This window comes from Entelurus aequoreus, linkage group LG09 (assembly GCF_033978785.1).
Source record: "Entelurus aequoreus isolate RoL-2023_Sb linkage group LG09, RoL_Eaeq_v1.1, whole genome shotgun sequence".
NCBI classification, from domain to species: Eukaryota; Metazoa; Chordata; class Actinopteri; order Syngnathiformes; family Syngnathidae; genus Entelurus; species Entelurus aequoreus.
This window is the reverse complement of record NC_084739.1, coordinates 29,317,936-29,339,635: the sequence shown is the minus strand read 5'-3', so window position 1 is coordinate 29,339,635 and position 21,700 is coordinate 29,317,936. Positions and strand designations below refer to the sequence as shown.

The following is a 21,700-nucleotide window of genomic DNA, read 5'->3' as shown; positions in this document are numbered from 1 at the left end:
CAGATTCGTTTATTTTGACTAGTGTAAAGAAGTGGTTCTCAAACTTTTTTCACGAAGTATCACCTCAGAAAACACTTTGCTCTCCAAGTACGACTATTTGACCAACATTAAAATACAGTAGTCATTAAAACAAGGCAGAGGTTTTGTTTAACAAGTACATTTAATATTTTTGGCCACTGTAACATTACACACAGTTTGAATAGTAACACTGTGTTTGAATATAGGAAAATACAACACTGTACTTATATAATGATTTACATCACAATATTTAGTTAAGTGATTCTTTGACATACAAGTAGATGGAGTGGTACGCGTACCACAGTTTGAGAATCACTGATGTAAAGAATATAGAGACTAATGCATGAATAATGCTATTGCGCAGGTTTATGTGGTGGCGATGAAGATAAAGAAAGAGGCAGAGGCAAAGCCTGATAAAACAATACGAAGTGGAGATGAGGATGAAGATGATCTGGGTGCAGATGTGCTTCCACCTGACAGTCTCATCACTTTAGTGCAGCCTGAGCTGCCCTCGCTGAGTCGACTGTGGTTGGCCATGCTCCGTGACTATGCTCTGCTCACTCTGCCTGCTGAGTTTTCCAGTCAGCTGCCTCCTGATGGTACAACACCAGGCAATGATTTTGTCTTTTCTATTTGATGCCCATCTTTTATTTTATGTTGATGAATATATGTTTTTAAGTTTTTGTTGTACTTTTCAAAATTAATCATTTTGGCACATTATTGTCAACATTACAATGGGAGACATACAGATTTAAAATGGCTTGGCACATAACAAATAAATATTGTGCAAAAAAATTCAAATCTCACTTGATGTGTGTTCAGGTGGTGCGTTTTATACTCCAGAGACGATAGACACAGCAAGGCTTCATTATCGCGGCTCTTGGGCTCCTGTACTGCATGCTGTGGCATTATGGCTGAGCAGCACTGGCTTTGGAGCTTGTGAGGAAAAAGAAGAGGTTTCCTCCAAGGTTCCTGCTCTCCACTCAGGAGCCTCGTCGACTGCAAAGACCTTTGAGGAGTCTGTCAAAGACAGGATACATCTAATGTTAGGTACAAACATTGGATTCACGGATATTAATTGTAGTACAGGGTTTTCTTTCGGTGATTGCTCACATTATCATTAATAACCCGGCAACACCTTTGTGACTTCATCCATACAACATGGCACAGGGTTATTTTACACTTTAGTACTAGGGGCGCAGTTTTGGTTTTGTTTACTTCACTTTTGCCACTTTCCTGCACCTGCCGTGAAATGTTGTAGGAAGATAAAGAAAAATAAATGTGTGAACATGCCCTAAGCCTATTTTCTCATTTGTCTCTCAGGTGTCAGTATAGAGTTCCTTTGCTTTCCCAGGCCCGAGGAACCCATTGAGCATGTCATGTCCTGCCTCCAGGCCTTGTCCACTCTGCTAGAGTGTCCCTGTGCAAAGACCCATATTGCAGAGGACCAGGTAAAAAAAAAAAAAAGGAGTAAGAAATACAGTGGTGTCAAAGCAGTAAAGGTTGTAAAGCAGGAAAGGTTGTACAGTAGGTAGGCAGCCTTTTTGAAGTGCAACACCAGTGGTTGTAACACAATTATACCAATTCTAAAGCTTTTTGCCTATACCTTTAATGCTGTAAATATGACTAGATGTTTTTAAATTTGCAATATTTAAAGGCAAACTTGGTTGTTCTTTTTTTAGTTAAATTTTACATGTTTTAAAGGAATATCTATATCAGGAGTCTTAAACTCAGCCCGCAACACCATATTTTTTGCACCGCTGGACCATATTTTGTCGTGTGCCGGCCCATATTTTGGGGTTCCGCAGGCCCATATTCTGTGGCCCACTGTCTCATATTCTGTGGCCCGCTGTCTCATATTCTGTGGCCCTCTATCTAACTTTTTAGTTGAGTGTATTTGCGGTCTGCGCACAATGGGTGGTAAATACTGAGGTGTCCGGATATATTTTCAGTTCCAATACGATACCGATATTTGACCCATGAGTGTTGGTCGATACCTATATAAATCTGATGCGGTATCAGCTGAAATTATAGTACATACTCGTATAATTTCGTAGTGTGCAATCTACAAAATAAGAAAAGTATGTTAGAAAATGTTTGATCAAGTGAAATTTTAGAAATATATATGCATTCCGATTCACCTTTTATTGTCATTTTACTGTGGGGTTACAACACACTGGTCGTTAAATAAATTGAGTTTGAGACCCCTGATTTATCCTGTGGCTCGCTCGTTGTAGTTCAAGTGACACATTTGCCAGGTGCAAACATCTGATAAATACAACATGGCCATGTGATGTTTAGTGCCTTTACGAAGTAACAAAGGCCACTTGGGTGCTCAATCAAACAGTAACTTATAGCAGTAGATTTATTGGTTAGGAGGACCTTTTGAATTGTCTATTTGTATGTAATATTCAGAGTTGTGAGGGCCACAACAGATGTTTAATTGATCTTTGAGTGTTTGTTTGGTACGCGTCTCATTCACCTTGTTACTTCTGTTCCAGCTGTTGGCAGTGGAGCTCCTGAATGTACTTCACAGACTGCTGCTGACCCGGGACCCTCCTGTCATCCAGCTCCAGGTTACTGCTGTGGTACAGGAGACCATTAGAGCCGCACTAAACCATTTGCAGCAACAAAAGAATAACAAGGGTCAGAACGATTCCCTGCCAAAACTGTTATGTGAACTTACTAAACATATTCTTTCCACAGTAAATGTTAATAACATTACTCTTAAAGGTGCCATATGTAATAATTTCATGTCAAGTCTTCATTAAATGGGCCTGATATGTCAAAAGGCATTAATAAATCATGTTCTTTTCGAATACCTTTATAACTGATAACGGTAGTTCAGCCGGGATATGCTCATTTCAAAATTTGATTTACAGCCCCGAAATATTATTGTTTTCATTTTGATGCCCTGCCCTCCACCGTTTGAGTCCATGAATGTGTCACATCCAGGTTGCCAGCTACACACTGCCCTGTTTGTCGAGCTATTGCCACTGGTAAAGTTACTAAACATGTCAGACTTTAGTTAATCTAAGAGGCGCCGTTACGATTCTCAACTTATTCATGACAAAGCCGGGAACAAAACGAGGATTTGTATCAGGGATGCCTTTGAAAGATGAAGACGATTGAAGGCGGAGAAGATTTTTTAATCTAATTTTCTCCTTGATAGGTAAGTAAGGCATTTACGTTTTTTTTATTACTTGTAATAAATGGAAATGGACATTTCATATGTAAACTATATGATCTTGCCTAACAAGCTAGTATGTTCATGCAACGAATGCTTAGTATGGTGGTGCTCAACTCCTAGTGTAATGCTAGCCCGGTCAATGACACATAGACAGCTAACGGGGGAAATACTGTATATGCCCGTTAGCCTGTATGTTTATGTGTCATCCAACTGACAGGGCAATATAATTCAATGTTAACGTTATGTTGACAGCACAATTCAAGAAAAACCTATGTGGATATGGGTAGTGTCAGTGCCTATTTCGTTCTCAATATGCTGATACGCTGAGGAAATGCATTCCAACATTAGCACGGCTAATTGTGGTTTCTGGTACTGTATGTGCAACAGGCACACATGGGGTGGTATTTGCTTGGCAAAATATGCATTACATGTAATGATTGTCTACATTGTGTATTGACAGGGTAGTAGGCTATATGAGTTATGCGTAACGTGGTTTTTGCATAACATGGGTTGGCTCATTGAATTGCACTGAAAGATGGTGATGTGCGTACATGGAAGAGAATGCAGTTTGGATGCAATATGGAGTTATGCAGAACAAAATGTGGCGATAATTTTACTGTTGGCCTTGGCTTGCCATCACAGTAGGCTTATACGATGTATTATACATTATTATATATAATTATTTCAAAAGTGGTCCGTGCGGTCAAACTAGACATTTTAGCAGGGTAATGCCAACAATCTGTCCCGACTCCCGACAAAAATATTGCTGCGTAACTTTACAAATACATTTGGCTAATCGACATCAGTAAAATGTGGCATTATTACTTCGTAAACCATCTTGCAAGAAGCATAAACAAGACAAACCTACAGCTTAGGACTCGTCGATTGCCATTTGAAGTTCCTTGGAGTAGGATTCCGATTCGGCTGCGTATCTGGCAACCTCAGTCAGGGAGAGTGGGAGGGGACTACAGAATTTTGACTGTGATTGCAGTACCATTTCTGGCCACATTACTACATATGGCACCTTTAAGTATTAATGAGGCTATCTATTTTCTTATTGTTATATTAATGGTTATGGCAGTTTCACCACTCTAAATAACAGTGGTAATTTTCACAGGCAAAGTGAAGGAAGGCCAGATTGATTCTCAACTCATCCTAGGCGAAGGGGGAGAGACAGGCGAGCTCGTCCCAGGCAGCTCTTTGGTGTTTGCTTCAATGGAGCTGCTGGTTTTCATCCTGGTCCGTCACTTACCTCAGCTCAATACACGTGTGAAGGAGTCACCGAGCCATGTGCCGATGAGGCCTCAGCGACTACCGGAGGAGAGCGCACGTCTTGTGGCAAACACGGTTGCCATTCTGGCTGAACTACCCTCGCTCTGCTCTCCTGCTGGTACGAGATTCTACAGTTGCACATACATGCACATACCATGTAGATAGGAATTTAAGCAAAACAATGTTAATTTATTGCCTCACTAAGAATACCACACTTTGGAATCATATCGCTTCAATCCAGTGATTCTCAAATGGTGGATGGTGGCCCCTTTTTTAGTGGGTCACAAATCATACAAGAATGTTATAATGTCTTGTATTGCACCTTTGCGTTCTAATTTGTGCTATTCACTTGCTACGAGGTGTGTGACATGTTTTTGGGCGACCTTGTCAAGTTTGACTGGGAAGGGAAAGGCGTTGAGTGGAGTTGAGTTTGAGTTCATTTCGAACATGCATGCACACAACATGATACATCACAATTTGAAGTTTCTCTTTTCAACATGTTCGAAAAGGAGTAGGAAGAAGCAGAGCTTATTTAATCCTACCCCTTTACTTTTACATAGCAGTTGCTAACACTTTTGTTCACTTCCTGTTCTCAATTTATTCACATATACTCCATAAGTAATAAGAATTCTGCGGAGTGGAGATGTAACCTTGCCATCTGTAGCTCAGGAAATGCAGGCGAGGGACACATCTGCGGGTAAAGAGCGCGCCATAAGCTTATTTTAGCAGTTTAAGTTATGTTGCATGGGGGAATTCTACCCACAATGAAGACTCCTAGGTATGACTAGCGGACTGAGAGGCCTTGCGTTACTATTTTTTTTATTGAACTTACCTATTGATTTCATCAAAAGAAAAGTTACATTTCTATATTTGAATCTTTTTGAATCACACTTTTTGTTTGTCTGAAGCGTTGAATCAGAGCTCCTCATCTTGTTTGACCTTCTTGAAGATGTTTCACCTCTCATCCAAGTCCAGTTGCTCTGATCGAACACGTGCAAATATATCTTGTACTGAAAACCTTTGAAGACACTTTATGTTCAAGTTTTTTTTTAGTTTGTAGGTACAAACTTGTTTCTGATATGACCATTAAACTGACACAGTGTACTATTTTGCACTACCTCAAAAATCAAACTGCACTTTGATTGTCTTTTCATGAAATATAAGTTATTTGAGTTGGAAAACTGTGCCGGTCGTCATTAAGGGGTGGTAGTTGGTGCCAGTTTGGAACCACTGCTACAATCTATACGCCACTCAATTTTGCATTCGACACATACATTGACATTTGTAAAAACCTATGTCTTCTTACATCCGGTATCACAAAGGTCTATGTTGTTAGCCATCATGTACATTTGGTCCAATAAGACTAAGTGCTTATCTATAGAGAACCCAACAAAAAATGCCTGTCATTGCACAAAATGCAACTTGAAGTTTTGAAAAGTTGTTCTTTTTTATAGTAACATTTTTCTTTTTTAAAGACTGCGTTTGGATGGAATACCATTGCCTGCAAGACATTGTGCTTTTAAATTGACTGTTGTGATAGTCACCATGAACCTATGCCCATGTTCTCATGGTTTCTGTTTGCAGGCAGCATGACCATCCTACCTACTGTGCTCTTTTTAATTACGGGGGTGCTGAGAGAAACTGCAGTCAAGACTGCTGACAACTCAGTATCTACGTCCGTGTCTGCTGCGCTGCAGGGAATCAAGACCATTATCACCTCCCCAGTGGCTCATGTGGATAACCTGCAGGCGCAGTGGACTGCCCTTGTGAGAAGCAGTCTGGCCTCTGTACTTGAGGACTCACAGCCAGGTTCGCACATACTCTACATCAGGGATAATAAACTAAATTGTTTTAGGGGGCTCATTTCGAGGAAGCTTAGCTAATAATAGAAAGCTTGTATTATTATTCTTAATTTGTATATTCGCGAGAACCAACCATTTGATTTTGGTCTATTTGTCAGAGTTACAGGAGTGCTATGCTGTTTTTAAGGACCTTCTGCAAAAAAAACTAGTCAAAGATCATATGTGAGTGTCTCACAAGTTTTTTTTAACTAAACATGCGGGCCACCAGTTGAATAGCCCAAATGATGAAAAAGAGAGGACCTAAAATGGAATCTTGAGGAACACTACTCGCATAACTAAAGAAGTTGAATTGAATTGAATTGAATTATTTATTTCAAACCTGCACTGTACAACAACACACTTTTTTTTTTCTTTTTTTTTACATTTTGGCAGAGACATTTATGCAAGGCTTGAAAAGGGGTTGGATGAAGCAAATGCTTATAATATCCCAACCCCTCTCACTCATTCCACATAAACAATATAATACAAGAACAATACTATACAAACAAAAACAAGAAAAGCTCCTGTACACTAACAATACAATAGTACCATTGTTACTATGAGACAAGACAAGGCGAGACAAAACACACACACACACACACACAGGCCCAAACACTCTCTGACATCGCTCTGTGCTAAGGGCATCACTCTCTTTCCTCCTCGTACCTCTTCATTACTTCTTTTTTAAACAGTCTTTTAAATTGAATAATGTTAGAACAGGTTTTTAACTCGTCCCCTAAGTTGTTCCACAGACTGATTTCACGCACTGAAATGCACATTGATTTTAAAGTTGTTCTAAATTTAGGAAAATATAATTTGTTTCCTCTTAGACTGTAACTATGGTGAGCACCTCTATCCTGGAATAGGTTCTGTATATTTGATGGTAGAGAGTTTTGGGATGCCCTAAACATAATTTGAGCAGTTTTAAAGTTGATTACATCGTGCAGTTTAAGTTGCTTTAACTCCATGAATAGTGAATTTGTATGATGTCTGTAGTGAACATTGGACACAATCCTAATGGCCTTTTTCTGCAGAGTGACTAAAGGCTGTAGATGAGATTTATAACAATTTCCCCAGACTTCAACACAATAGTTTAAATATGACATAATAAATGAATGATACAATAACAGTAGAGCATTGTTATTCAATAAATGACATGATCTCCTCATCATTCCAACACATTTAGCAACTTTTTTCCTCAGGTAACTTATATGAGGCTTCCATGATATATTTTCATCTATTACCACTCCTAAAAATGAATTTTGTTGAACATATTCTATTGGTGTATCATCAATAACAATCCTGATGGGTATATTACTTTTGCGATTGCTAAAGAGCATGATTTTGGTCTTCTTTAAATTCAGAGACAATTTGTTGGTATTAAACCAAGTTTTTAACTTGATCATCTCCTCAGTTACAGAGGCCAGAAGTTGCTTCATGTCGTCACCTGCACATGTAATGGTTGTATCGTCAGCAAAGAGGATGAACTTCAGCAGTGTTGATACTTTACATATTTCATTGATATACATTATAAATAGTGTGGGTCCTAGTATCGACCCCTGGGGGACTCCACAGGTTATGTTCATGAGTGTAGATTGATGTTGATCGATCTGAACAATCTGCTGTCTCTCATTCAAGTAGCTCTTCAGCCATTTCCCTGCCACTCCCCTTATGCCATAGTTTTTCAGTTTATTTACCAAAATCTGGTGGTCAATGGTATCGAAAGCCTTTTGCAACAAATGACTACTGACTGCATCTAAAGTAGAGCTAAAGCAACACCTTAGTTACATAAATCAAATTACAAAAAACAATGTGTAACTGCCAAAAAGGACACGACTTAAAGGGGTGCTTTGAGGAACGCCTCAGGTATGTTAATCACAAATTTGGACCGTTGTTCTCTGTTTGCTAGAAAGGTTAAAATGTCAATGCAAAAATCTGCAAATATGTTTACAGTGGTCCTGGGCTACCAATGGTCTTTCCTTTTACCGCTAAATGGTAAATGGTCTTACCATTTACCACTAAATAGCCTTATTGTACACCAGGGGTGTCATACTAATTTTAGATTGGGGGCCACATGGAGAAAAATCTACTCCCAAGTGGGCCGGACTGGTAAAATCACGGCACGATAACTTAAAAATAAAGACAACTTCAGATTGTTTTCTTTGTTTAAAAATAGAACAAGCACATTATGAAAGTGTACAAATCATAATGTTGTTGAGTTTTTTTTACACTTACATGTTGCGGTTAATAGTATTTTATATTTTTTTGTCGTTTTTATATTTTCTGAATAAATTATTTGATGATGTTCATCAGTCAACTCATTGGTGTTAATTTTCAATCTATCAAGATAAAAAAGTTATATCAAAATCAAATTACAGTATGTTATTTATGTAGTTTGATCATTTTCCTCGACTGATGTACTAACATCATGTGGTTTATTTTTTACATATGTAGCATCATCTACAAAGATACAAGGAATTGCTATTGTGACATCCAGTGGATACATTTAGAACAGCTGTTTCTTTCATTTAAAAATGTAAGGTTAAATTTTATACTCAGCCAAGTATAAAACCTGTTTGCGGGCGTGATCCGGCCCTCAGGCCGTATGTTTGACACCCCTGCTCTACACAGTTATATGGAATGAAGACCCCTGAAGCGAGGACATGTTATTTGTCAAACTTTTGTTTTTCTTTAGATGAGTCCAGGCCTGATTTGGATGAGATCAGCATGTTGACAGCGATTACACTCTTCCTGCTCTCTGCTAGTAATGAACTTGTAGGGGTGACTGTCCTGCAGAAGGGCTGCATGGAGCGCTTCCGTAATGCCCTCAAATCTAGCGATCCATGGGTAAGTGCTTGAAACTAAAAAGGTTCCTTAGACACATTGTATATCCTGGATGTGGCTTGTTCACTTTGGTAATTCCACTCTTATTCTGTTGCTTTACCACAGGTTCAGGCACGGTGTTACCAGCTGCTGCTGTCAGTGTTTCAGCATTCCACCCGCCCCCTTTCTACCCCGTACATTCATGCTCTGGCTCCCCTCATGGTGGAGAAACTGAAGGCGGTTGAACGCAGTCGGCCAAGGACTGTCGCCGAGCTGCAGGCTGTGCAGGAGGGCATCAAGGTCCTGGAGAATCTGGTCGGAATGGGTGAGGAGCAGAATCGTAAGTATCTCTTTGCTTAATGGATCACTAATGTACTTTGTAATGTAGTTTTCCATTTGAGTCTATAGTTTCTGGAAGGGAGCGCTATTAAAGTATTCAGTTCAGTGTCTGTGGGCGTGCCCTACATCAGCACAAAAAGAGCATCAAAGTTAGAATGCCAGCATCAGTTTACTGACAATGTTGGTGTTTTGGGTTCTATTTATATTTGTGCATTTCTTCTCATTGCATTGATGCACAGAACATTTTGATTTTGAACATATATTGACTATCCAGCACAATGACAAATATATACCGGTACATTAAAAAAAAATTATGCATAATCATTATTAATTAAAATGTGTATAACTCAGAACCCCTAAAACATTTTTGGCAAAGTGTTTTAGGCAGTCTGTCCAAGTGGTGTTTATCGTTACGCATGCGGAAATTGGAAGTTGATCTGGCTGACACGCTGCAGAACCAAGCAAGTCAACATGGAAAACGCTAAACAGCACGTTGGCTCTCTTCGTGGGAAATTTGAGTACAAAAAAACTTGACGGAATAGTCGACCGACAAAGTATTGTTCACACTCTGCAGGAAGGAGTTTTCTTTCTTACGGGAAGCACTTCTATCTTAAAATTGCACATTAATAACACAAAAATAGTAACAGATTAATTTAATGTGGATAAAAGTTTGTTTGAATAAACACATTTTTGTTAACATGATGTTAAAGGTTTTTCATTAACACTTTAAGTGCACATATATATTAAGTCTCGTGGCTCATGAATAATGAAACACAATGAATATAGATGAGTCACGAGTAATCAAAATGAATCCACAACCACCCCATGATTAATCAGTTTGAAAATTATAATAGATTGGCAGCGCTAATATACTGTAGATATTTGTGCTCAAATATAAAACTTACCGCAAGCACTTGAAATATCTTATATTCTGCATTTTAATATAAGGAATCATTAATTTGTATCAGTTTTATTCTATCTTGACCACAGAGATCAAAATTGGTATACAATTTTTCTTTCCCTTCTCTGAACTGCCAAGCAAAGAAAGCATCCATCTACATGAATACTTTGTGTAATGTAGCTTGTTTTAATTTTCAATGTATAATATCTGGTTTGAATGTGTCCAATAGGTGTGCAGTTGGTGGCTCTTCTTGTTCCAACTCTCATCTCCTACCTTTTGGATGAAAATACCATTCCCTCTGCCTCCCAAGCTTCCAAAGACTTACATGACTTTGCCCTTCAGAACTTAATGCGTATAGGTCCTCTATATCCAGCTGCCTTCAAGACAGTAATTGGTGCTGCACCTGAGCTTAAAACCCACCTGGAATCTGCTGTTCGGGCAAACCAGGCCAGCAGCAAAGCCAGAGATGCAGCACGACAAGCTCAACCAACAGTCCAAGCTGCACCGACCATCAAACTCAAGACCAGCTTCTTCTAAAACCTTCAAAAGCTCTGAACACTTTCACAGATTACATTCATGTCTCTTAGTTTGCTGTGATTCTTGTCCACATAATGTCTGTATCAAGTAGAATGTAGCCATCTTTACAAATTGAAATTATGTACACATTGGTTGAGTTCCTTTTTGAATGTTCACCCGAAATGTTCTCCTTGTATAATCTGTTGTACATATATGATTGTGCATGTGTATCGTATGCTCATTTGGTATGTGACATTTACTTTTCCCTTATGCTACTTTTTAAAAAAATCTAATTTCTTATTTTTCCATCACCATAAGCCTTACAGTAATCATTTCCATTATCTTCTGTTTTTGAGTAATGTACATTCCAATGCCATATTTTAATCATATGATTATTCTGAGCCTCAGGCTACAGTATGTTGCATATGAGCTTAGCATATCATATATATAAATATATTAAAAAAAAGTTTATGGTTATTCTATAATTTAGCTTGGATCAGAAATGACTGCCATCGTTAGTTTGATAGTATAGATCACATGAGTCAAACTAAGAGCCCAATTGGGTTTCTAGTTATTTTAATTTGGGCAGGAAATGTGTACCATGACTTCAATTGTACTGTTTCTGTTGTTTTTTTCCATTTTAAATGCTAGTTATCCACCAAGTTGTTAGCAAAACATGATATTATGGTTAACACTTTAGTATGGGGGACATATTCTAAGTAACAAAGACTTAATTTAGAGTTATTTGGACACTAGGGGAACATATATAATTCTAAAGGTTATTGAGGGAAGACTATTAGTTAATGGCTTACTGGTTGTATAATAAGGCCATGCAGAAGAATGTATTAATAAGTACTAAATAATGACTAATTAAGAGCCAATATGTTACTAATTTGCATGTTAATAAGAAACGAATTAATGGTGAATATGTTCCCCATACTAAAGTGTTACCGATACTATGATATATTTTGTTTTGACAGTGACAACCAGCCCTCTGAGAGCAACCAAAACCTGAATGAGGCCATTGTATAGATTTTTACTTAGAAATTCCCATCGTACAAATAAAGTTGTGTTGACTCAACCGTTATGTTATTTGTTTGAATAAGGATAATTTCTCTTCATGTTTTAAGTATATTTATTTGCTGGTGTAATGTAGGTAAGCCATAGAAGGTTTCTGGTGCTGGTGTAATGTATTGCATATAGACTGACACCCACTCAACCAGCCAGTGTGTGTGGGCGGGTCCTCTGCGCTGACGTCATTGGATGACAGCTAGCTGTCAGAAAGTGAGTTGATTCCACGGACTCAAGAAGACGGTACGCCGTCGAAAGCTTTTTTAGCATTTTCTTCTTGCGTTTATCGACAAGAAACAGTGAGACAAGAGGACAATTCGTTTCCACCGAGCCCGGCCATGGACGAACAGGCGGGTCCCGGTGTGTTCTTCAACAATAATAACAACTCCGTGTTACCCGGCGCTGGTAAAGGACCACTGCCTGATGGCGACGTAGGGGAGGCGGCTCGGGCGCAGTACAGTATCCCGGGGATCTTACACTTCCTGCAGCACGAATGGGCCCGATTCGAAGTGGAGCGAGCACAATGGGATGTGGAGCGTGCCGAATTACAGGTTAAAACCACCACATTTTTTTCTTATATGATCATTTGCTTGTGATAGAATTGAGTCACGACGTTGTTGCTTTACAACGCCTCATTTGAGGCGTCAGTAAGTGATTGTTCTCGTTGCTAGGCTAGCTTGCTAGCATTAGCCCAGGAGCTAAAAAGGCTATAGCGCCCCCTTCACCAGACAGCACGGCGACTGTTGTTTTCTACCTCGATACTCTTGACTGAAAAAAACATTCAACCTTCTTGATTGCGTTATTATTTGCTTTATTTATAAATTGCTAAAAAAAAATTGTGTCAAACATGATATGGGTTTATGGATCAGCTTAAGTCAGAAGTATAACGAGTTAGCCCTCTGTGTACAACAACCACGGCTAACTTGACTGTGCGCTGGATGTGTGTAACGTTAAAACGTTATACTTTGTTTTTTTGTTTATGTAATGAAATACAGGGAAGAAGGTTGGCGAAAATGACAGTAACTCTTTTTTTTAAATCTTGTGGAATATTATTGACCTGCACCTTTCAAAAGACCAGACTATAGTATCACGATGTATTGTTATGGAATGTATCATATTATGGGAGCTGCCGCTACTGCCACTCCCCAGGAAAGGGCTTTAAATACAGTACTTGCTGTATACAACCGCACTGTTTGTTATCTCACAGCCGATCGACCAGTTTAAATCTCACACCATTTTCAAATCTGGTGTAGTGTGTAAATTCTAAAAAATAATAATCACTCTTTCTGTAATCCATCCAAGTTCACCGCTGTTGTTTTACTTCTTCATACATTGTTGTGGTTTTTCTTTGGCACTATGTGATGATACTACTACTTTCATTTACAGCTGCTTTGGGTAGTGAATGACATATCAATAGCACCCTAATTTTAGCATAAAGCAACCAGAATTACAGGTTCCATTTAATGATTGAATTAAATGTTTGTGCAAAAGATTTTATTTTATGCAACACTAAATCGGCCCTAGTGTGTGAATGTGAGTGTGAATGTTGTCTGTCTATCTGTGTTGGCCTTGCGATGAGGTGGCGACTTGTCCAGGGTGTACCCCGCCTTCCGCCCGAATGCAGCTGAGATAGGCTCCAGCACCTCAAAAGGGACAAGTGGTAGAAAATGGATGGATGGATGGGCTTTCTTGTGGGGCTACACTGTACTAAAATACTGTTGGAGAATCAAAGAATGGGAAGGGCCACTTTACTCATTTTATATATGTTTTTATTTTCTACAAAGGCTTAGAAAAGAGTGTCAAATTAATACATTTTGATTGTTTGCTCCCATTTTATTCCAGTGTGGCACAGGCCTAAATAAAGAGAGCTCAGGCCAGCACTTTGGACACTTTTCACAAACAGGTTTTCAGTTCAAGAACCAAATAAGAGATCCCTTGAATTTAAGTGTTTCTATAACATTGAAATATATTTCTATGTAAGTAAACAATGACTTTACTGAAAAAAAAAAAATATTACTAGGAAATTGCCTAATCAATGATCAATTTAATAGCTTTCAGCATTTTACTCTGACATACAGTGACCCAATTAACATTGACCCAATTTAAGTCAAAGCCCTACATTTAGGAAACTCTATGTATTGCCAAAAATATGCTGGCTATTGTAGTATAACTCAAATCATACTGCTCTCTTAACTTCCTGTTTGTCTGCAGCAAAACCTCTGGCAATGCGTAGTGGTGTTTCTAAACAGCCTGTTGGGTGATACTATGTGTTTGTGGCGGCAAACTTCTACACAAACAATTTTTGGCTCAGCATTTCTTGACATCTTTCCCCAAAGACTGTTTGACGTTCAGAATGTTATTTAAATGTATGGCTAGTGCAGTGCAACATTCCAGACTCATCTCTTGTTTATAGTAAACATTTTTAATTGCTATATGGTTACTGGCTGTTTCCCATTTGTTCATTCATTTTCGGTGCTATTTATCCTTATGGCTATCAGAGGTATTTAAAAAAAAACAAATTGCAATCTTTTTGAGCAAATGGAGCACACACCAACCTTATATTAGCCCTTTCATTTTTTTTAAACACACCTCAGTGTCCCTTCACTCCTGACTCTGAATTCTCACCGGCATACTCCTTGGAACAGTCGTCGAACTGCAAGTGTCCCACCGCAAACTGCGAAATCTAAAACGGTTGCCCTCTTACTTCCTAAATGGGAACTGCACTTTTTTTGTAATTTGATCGTTCACAATCACTATGAGAGACAAGAAGCTGGAATTTAAAAAGAAAAAAGTATTCTAACTCGTAAGTAAACAAATACGTTCTCTTACAATTAAGTCTATGGGAAGTCTTCTATTTCGCCCATAAATCCCTCTAAATAACCATCCAAAAACCACCAACAATACTCAATTTACATTTCGTGACTTAAATAGCTCTAATACTAATACTTGAGTATTAGTGATATTGGTATTATCAGCGCTAATGCAGATGAACTATTTATAGCGGCTCCGTGATCAGAGAGCGCTAACTAGCTTGTGTGGCTATGTTGAAGTCATGGGCTGGTGAGCTGCTTTCTCGGCTCAGAGCTTGTAGAAGTTTATTCTGGATCATAAATAATGTCTCACCTTTATAATAGAAGGATGAGCACATAATCCGATGAGTTGTTCAACTTGGGCATCCAATTTAGACCTGGAAATGGCAAGAAAGACACACAAAGACGCTTGGTTCCACCCCCCTTTTTTCTTCATGTGAATTATGGTCATTCTTAACCTAAATTAACCTGACTCTCACCAGATCCTTGTCGTTCGCTGAGCTCCACACAAGGATCTGGGAGTTCTCAATAGGAGATGTATTTCAGAAGGCGGGCCTTGTAAAAAAAAAAAAAATCATTGTATGTGATTGGATGAACCACTTGTCCGTTATCTTGAATGACGTGCTACTTCAACCACTCACATCGAAATCAACCCGTGACGCTGATGAGAGCGACGCTGGGAAATCCAAACCCGGTCGGAAGAAGAGCCAAAACATCCTTGCCACCAATAAATGCCTCCAAAACCGTTCTCTGTTCATCTTTTAAATAATTAATATTCGATCGATGTCGCAAAACAGTTGCAATAGCAGAATCAATGTCAGCACACGACTCCTCGCTCCGTGCCGCCATTGTTGTTTGAATCAAACAGTCCCTTCGGCGCTACATCACATCTATGAAATCCCGCCCGGCGATCCTGATTTGTTCATTATTTTTTGCTATCTTGAAGGAGTTTGCAATGCCTTTGAGCCCAGGTCTGGCGAGAGTCAGGTTAAACCTAAATAGGATTATATGAACATCCTAACAGTCGTCATCCCAGTGAGAGTAGACTTTTTACAGTGAGAGATGATTTGTTATGTTTGTTGTCTCTCATAAAGTCTGCAGTGAGTAGTAATCAGTAATGTTGTCGGGGAAAAAAAAGCAAACGTTATGTTGCGTTTTTTAAAATTAATGCGCCGCTGTATGCTTAAAATGAGCAAAATACATAAATATTACATGTGATTATGAATGTGTCTTACTAAATTACATGTATACTTACAGCGTGTATGTATAATACCTTGATGGAAGCGTTTGGATGTTTTTTAAGCACTTTATAGGCAGAACCTACCTACTCCCATAGGCTCTGTTGTTAGCAGCCTTTTTAATGCATATGTTTACTCGTTAGAATGTATAGATGTACATTTAGTAGACGGCAGTCCTCGCGTATACTGGTATATATTAAAATTACGTCAACATTGAAGACATGCTGATTACGCGCCAGAAAATGCAGTATGTTTTGTTTACAACCGATTTCGGTAGCGCGGTTTTTGGTAATCAAAATCTTTTTTCGGCAGTCGAGTTTTTGGCACATCACTTGTCAATAGTGCGCAAATAATAGGCTATATATATATATATATATATATATATATATATATATATATATATATATATATATATATATATATATATATATATATATATATATATATATATATATATATACTGTAACGACCAACTGTTGTTAATGTTATATGTTTGTGTGGTTTTGATTTTATGTCAGATTTCCCATGTTTGTAAACACATCGTCCGTCCTTTAAAGGTGATTGACGGAGAATGAGGAAGTGTTGTTGTGTGTCCGGGTAAGCGCGGATTCACGGAAACGAAAGTGTTTTTATGAGAGGTAAAATCCTGTTGGATTTGTGTCGTTTGTTATCATAAAATTGATAATGCAATTTAAAAGTAGCGTCAGAATTTATGCGATTTCTTCTGGGGGTTACAATATATTATATCATTTTCATTTGTTGTCAAATGAAAAAAAACATATTTTCAAGGTGTGTTGGTAATTAAAAATGCTGTGGCGGTGCGGCGCGCCATATTCAATTACATTAAGGGGAAACCCTGATATGTGAGCTTGTCTTATATTAGAATTGTGAATGATAGGCAAAAATCCAAAAACTTGCATTTTCCCTTTAATCTTTGTGAAATACTTCTGTTGCCCAAAATCCATTAAATTGCCACAAACGCACCAGGAATGAAACCTACACAAATCAGAGGCATGTTTTGTGCGCATAAAGTTCACTTCACAGACCCGTTCTGTTTATATTATACATCCTGTTGTTTTGTAACGTGAACGACATGTGATTGCCACTGTCTGGACGCGCCAAACATTTTCCAAACTTTTTTATTTTTAACAAATGGCCTTATCTTATTAAATTACCTGTCATTTCTGTCTCTACAAATTCTTATATTTAACTGAAGTTATTGGGATTGATGAAATTGTAGGAATTTACCAGCATTTCCTTTTATTATTGGTGTTTCAACAATAAACCCGAGGGCATTTGACAACACGTCTTATTTTGTTGTTCAGGCAGAAGACAAGCCCCACAGCACACAAGAATGTTGTACGGCGAGCCTGTTGGGTCCTTCTAAGAGCCACTCCTCTATCTGGGCAGCCCTAAAACTGTACTGTACATGTCAGCTACTCAAATTGCTGTGACGATGCTTTATAATGCAAAGGCATTGATAATCTTTACATGAGCTTGGTCAAGTTAATTTAGTTATTTGTAGTCTTTAATTCTGTAATAAACAGAGTAGAATGAATAAATATATCATAATGACTAGTCTCCACTGCACCTTTAATTTTTGATATATTGATTTTGTCAAGAAGTCAGTAATTTGAGGGCTGTTGTGGGTAGGGATGCATATTGTTAGGATTGTTTTGATACAATACCCTTATTGATATTCCTTATCGATGCCGGTATTTATCAGTACTCTTATTGGTGCTATATGTAATTGGTGTAAATAAAGATGTTAACAATTTTTATTTATTTATTACAATTGTTATTGGCACAGGGGGTTAACATCTTAGGGAAGTCCTTTATCAACACCTGCTTTTTAAGTCTTAAACAAATCAAATACCGTAATTTCCGGACTATAAGCCGCACCTGACTATAAGCCGCACCAGCTAAATTTAGGGGAAAATACAGATTGCTCCATATATAAGCCGCACCCGACTATAAGCCGCAGGGTTTTGATGTGTAATTACCGTAGTATATAGGGGTTCCTGCTACCACGGAGGGGATTGTTGGGACAGAGATGACTGTTTGGGAACGCAAAGCGTCCCATTTATCAACAATAAATCTTTCAATCATTCAATCAAACTTTCACATCTTTGACATGGCGAACAGCATTCATGCAGAGTACAAATAATACAACGGTGCAAAGTAATACAAAGTGCTCGCCTGTACGTTATCAAAATAACCAGTATATGAAAAGTCAGTCTTTAATAATTTTGTCATCGTCTTCCTCCTGTGTACTAAAACCACCGAAATCCTCTTCGTCTGTGTCGGAGAAGAACAGGCCGCATATAAGCCGCACCGTTGTATAAGCCGCAGGGACCAGAACGAGGGGAAAAAGTAGCGGCTTATACTCCGGAAATTCCGGTATGTTTTTAGTGCAAGGTGCAATGCAGTTAGTTATGTCATCATCTTGTAAACACCGCACAGATCCATCACTGTGTTCCTATTCATTACAATTATACTCAGCTGGAAATGTAGGCGGAGCACAAATCTTTTACATGGTACTGTATTTCATAAAATTATTTATATTCTATCAAATATATTATATAAATCAATACAATTAATGGGTGTGCAATTAAGCAAGGTGTGTTTTGATGCCACGCAAACGCGACGCGATGGAGTGATGTCAGTGGATGCTATTTTACTTCTGAGCAATTTAATGGATTATTATATCACTTAAATTTTTCATCTTTTTTGAGTGGATTAATATTGGCCTGTGGATTACTACTTCCAGGGACTTTTGAGGAGGAAATATTGTTGTTACAAACTTTTGTGTGGTGTTGCTTTCTTATTTGTGATTACTCTGAGCTGATGATCACATCCTAAGGCTGGGTGATATGGCAAAAAAAAAATCATCCAATCTCCCTTGTTATTACAATTTTTTACATTTTAACCTGCCAGTTTTATAGCATCTGTGCTAAAAAACAAATAAATTAGGGATTAGTTCAACGTTTTATTTACATTCTAAGTGAATAAAACGCATAAGAAATATCACAATAACAATGTACCAATAAATTGGAATGTTTCCAAGTATAAGAAAAAGCACACACAAGGATGCATCAGTTATTATTTCATAAATGTGGTCCGACTATAGTATCAGAAGCTGTCAATTTATCATGAATTTGCCAATGAAGATGTTTGATCGGCGGTCGCGTCAACTACTGGCTGCAGTAGTAGCAGGTTTCCACAGCTTTATGGCGACAAGTAGTCATTATATTTGCAAAAGAAACATGTCACCTGACATATAGTAGTCATTTGGGAAATGTTCGGTTTTGTATTTTGGAGTTAGTTTGGTAGTTTGAGGTGGGCATGTGTCCCGGAGGCAGGCACAAAAATAGCCCCAAAAGGGTGCACCGTGCAGGGCTGCCGTGTATAGAGAGCTGGCCCCTGGGTGGCACGACTCCATGGAAGTGTGTGTTATTCAAGTGCACGGTAAACAAGCTTTCCCCTTTTCTTCTCAATGACAGCATCTCAGTCACGTTACGCCAATTTCCGTGACTTTCCGCATTTAGATGTTGTTTTCAGCGAACATTGATTCCATTCGCGATTCCGATGACACATCTATGATTCTGTTTACTTCTGCGTATCGTTTAACCGGAAGTGGGGCGTTAAAGGTTTGATTCCGATTGGATGTTGCTCCACGTCTTTTTTGTGCTATGCAGCGACACCTGAATAAATGTGACAGTGCGCGCATGTCATAATTACGACAGTCAGCTGGGTAAAAAAAATATTGATAGCAGTATCATTAGTTCAGAATTTTAACGGCCCGCTTGGAGCCACCCAATTAGGAACCTTTACCTTAAAATATCTGTATTCTTTATTAGGTGTGCAACGATTGACATTGTTGACAATAAAATTTATCAACGACACATTTGTTGACATAGTCGTGATTTCATCACTCGTGTTTTTTCGGAGGATGCGAGTCAGCACTGCCACTCACATCAAAACCACGGGTGAAAACATGTAAACATGTAAGTCCTCCTATTCTTGCTCAAAATATAAATACCTTCCTCATTTTGCAAAGCAGATATTTTTTTATGGCACTATATTTGTGATACGGAAGTAATAAAAGCGGAGGAATGTCGGCCATCTGGAGGATGCGGTCTCAACTCAGTAAGATAGTTAGCTTGTACCTTGCTATTTAGCTACTAAGTGTGGGACAAAGTTGTGTGAATAATCGATTTAACAATAATTTTTACCAAAGTCCACCAGCTAAACTTTGTATAAATTAATTCATGTACTTTGTAACGTAGCGTCAATTTGCAATGCAATTAAGAACAGCACAATAACAAACACAATTGCACACACACACACACACACACACGCACACACACTAAACACCAATGTGCCAGTATCATAAAATTAAACATGCAATCTATTAGATAGCTAAAGTTTTAGGAATTATTCAATGATACAGTCATATGTATCGAGTCTATTAGAAAGCTTAAAATGCCAGGAGTTAAGCAATAATCAATAATATATAAATGTGCAGCTTTTTAAACACATCAAAAATGCTTGTTTCTTTTTTGAGCAAGTTAATTGTGTTGTTTTATCGTTTGTTATTAATAATGCTATTTTTATATGTCTTTTTTTTTTAAACATAAAAAGTAGACTTGTTTCATTTGGCACTTTTTCTGTCCCTACTTTTAAATGGACAAAAGTGTAATATTTAATTACATTTTTGTAACAGCCTAATGAGCAGCATAGTTGCAAAACAACAAATTAGTCATTTATGTTGTTAGTAAACACATGCCTAAAAATATCTCAAGCTGAATTCAAAAGTTGATGGCTAAATTACAGCAACTGAATATGTGTATGCTTTTAATCCGACTAGTCGACTAATCGTTAAGATAGTCGATGACTAGCCGACTATCCAAATAATCGTTAGTTGCAGCCCTACTTGGTATACATCCCTAGTTGTGGGTTTAGATCTTAGGCTAAATACAAACTAGATTAAATTACTTGATTACTAAAATATTTGATTGTTGCAGCCCTAGTCACAATGATTATGTCATAGATTTATGTAAGGAATATTATGAATGCTAATAGCATGACATACAGTACTGTTGGTGGAACAAACATACAGATACATAAATTAAATTACTTCTGGCTCTGCTCAAAATGTTTTGTGCACATAGCAGTAGCATCAAAGCCCCAGTAAACGCTGTAAACCAAAGTCTATAATTAAAACGTACTGACGTTCCAGTAAGCCTGGGCGATATGGCCTAAAAATATATAATGTTGTTCTTTTTAGACCAGATATAATTTGTACTTTTTATGGAATAATTTTTCCATGAATTAAGAACTTCCCTTGGGAAGCAATACTTCTGCATGAATAGAATACTTTTGTTATCAAAAATGTAGCATAGCACATTTTCCATGCAATTCATCTCCAACATTGAGGTCAACAAAGTGAAAACTTCTGTCTTGAATAACATACTTCTGTAGATAAAAAATTCATATTAAACATTGAATCCAAATAAATAATGAAGTAAAACATTGAGAGGACTATAGTTTGTTTCAGTAAGTGGAAAAAGTAATGGGAGGCTTTTTCATTCACACATCTTGACAGCAACTGGTTTAGTGATCGCTCTACCGCATTGTGCTTTTTTCTCATCATACATGTCTGTGTAAATAATTCCACC

At 38.0% G+C, this 21,700-nt stretch overlaps 2 protein-coding genes across 5 annotated transcripts in view; both read left to right on the top strand.

The window, feature by feature from the left end:
- The window catches only part of heatr5b (HEAT repeat containing 5B), a 37,703-nt gene extending 25,728 nt beyond the window's left edge, over positions 1 to 11,975 (top strand). For all 3 annotated transcript variants that reach the window (XM_062058514.1, XM_062058513.1, XM_062058512.1), the window contains exons 28-36: positions 383 to 617; positions 841 to 1,068; positions 1,342 to 1,469; positions 2,520 to 2,664; positions 4,326 to 4,598; positions 6,065 to 6,289; positions 9,017 to 9,168; positions 9,271 to 9,484; positions 10,614 to 11,975. In XM_062058514.1, the coding sequence (XP_061914498.1) occupies positions 383 to 617; positions 841 to 1,068; positions 1,342 to 1,469; positions 2,520 to 2,664; positions 4,326 to 4,598; positions 6,065 to 6,289; positions 9,017 to 9,168; positions 9,271 to 9,484; positions 10,614 to 10,921 (1,908 nt within the window). In that variant the 3' untranslated portion in view covers positions 10,922 to 11,975. The remainder of the gene's footprint in view (positions 1 to 382; positions 618 to 840; positions 1,069 to 1,341; positions 1,470 to 2,519; positions 2,665 to 4,325; positions 4,599 to 6,064; positions 6,290 to 9,016; positions 9,169 to 9,270; positions 9,485 to 10,613) is intronic.
- A 157-nt stretch (positions 11,976 to 12,132) lies between these two features.
- Positions 12,133 to 21,700, top strand: part of strn (striatin, calmodulin binding protein) — a 64,702-nt gene continuing 55,134 nt past the window's right edge. Inside the window, exon 1 of one of the 2 annotated variants that reach the window (XM_062058510.1) lies at positions 12,133 to 12,522. In XM_062058510.1, coding sequence (XP_061914494.1) covers positions 12,310 to 12,522 — 213 coding nt within the window. In that variant the 5' untranslated portion in view covers positions 12,133 to 12,309. The remainder of the gene's footprint in view (positions 12,523 to 21,700) is intronic. The other variant, XM_062058509.1, reaches the window with a different exon arrangement.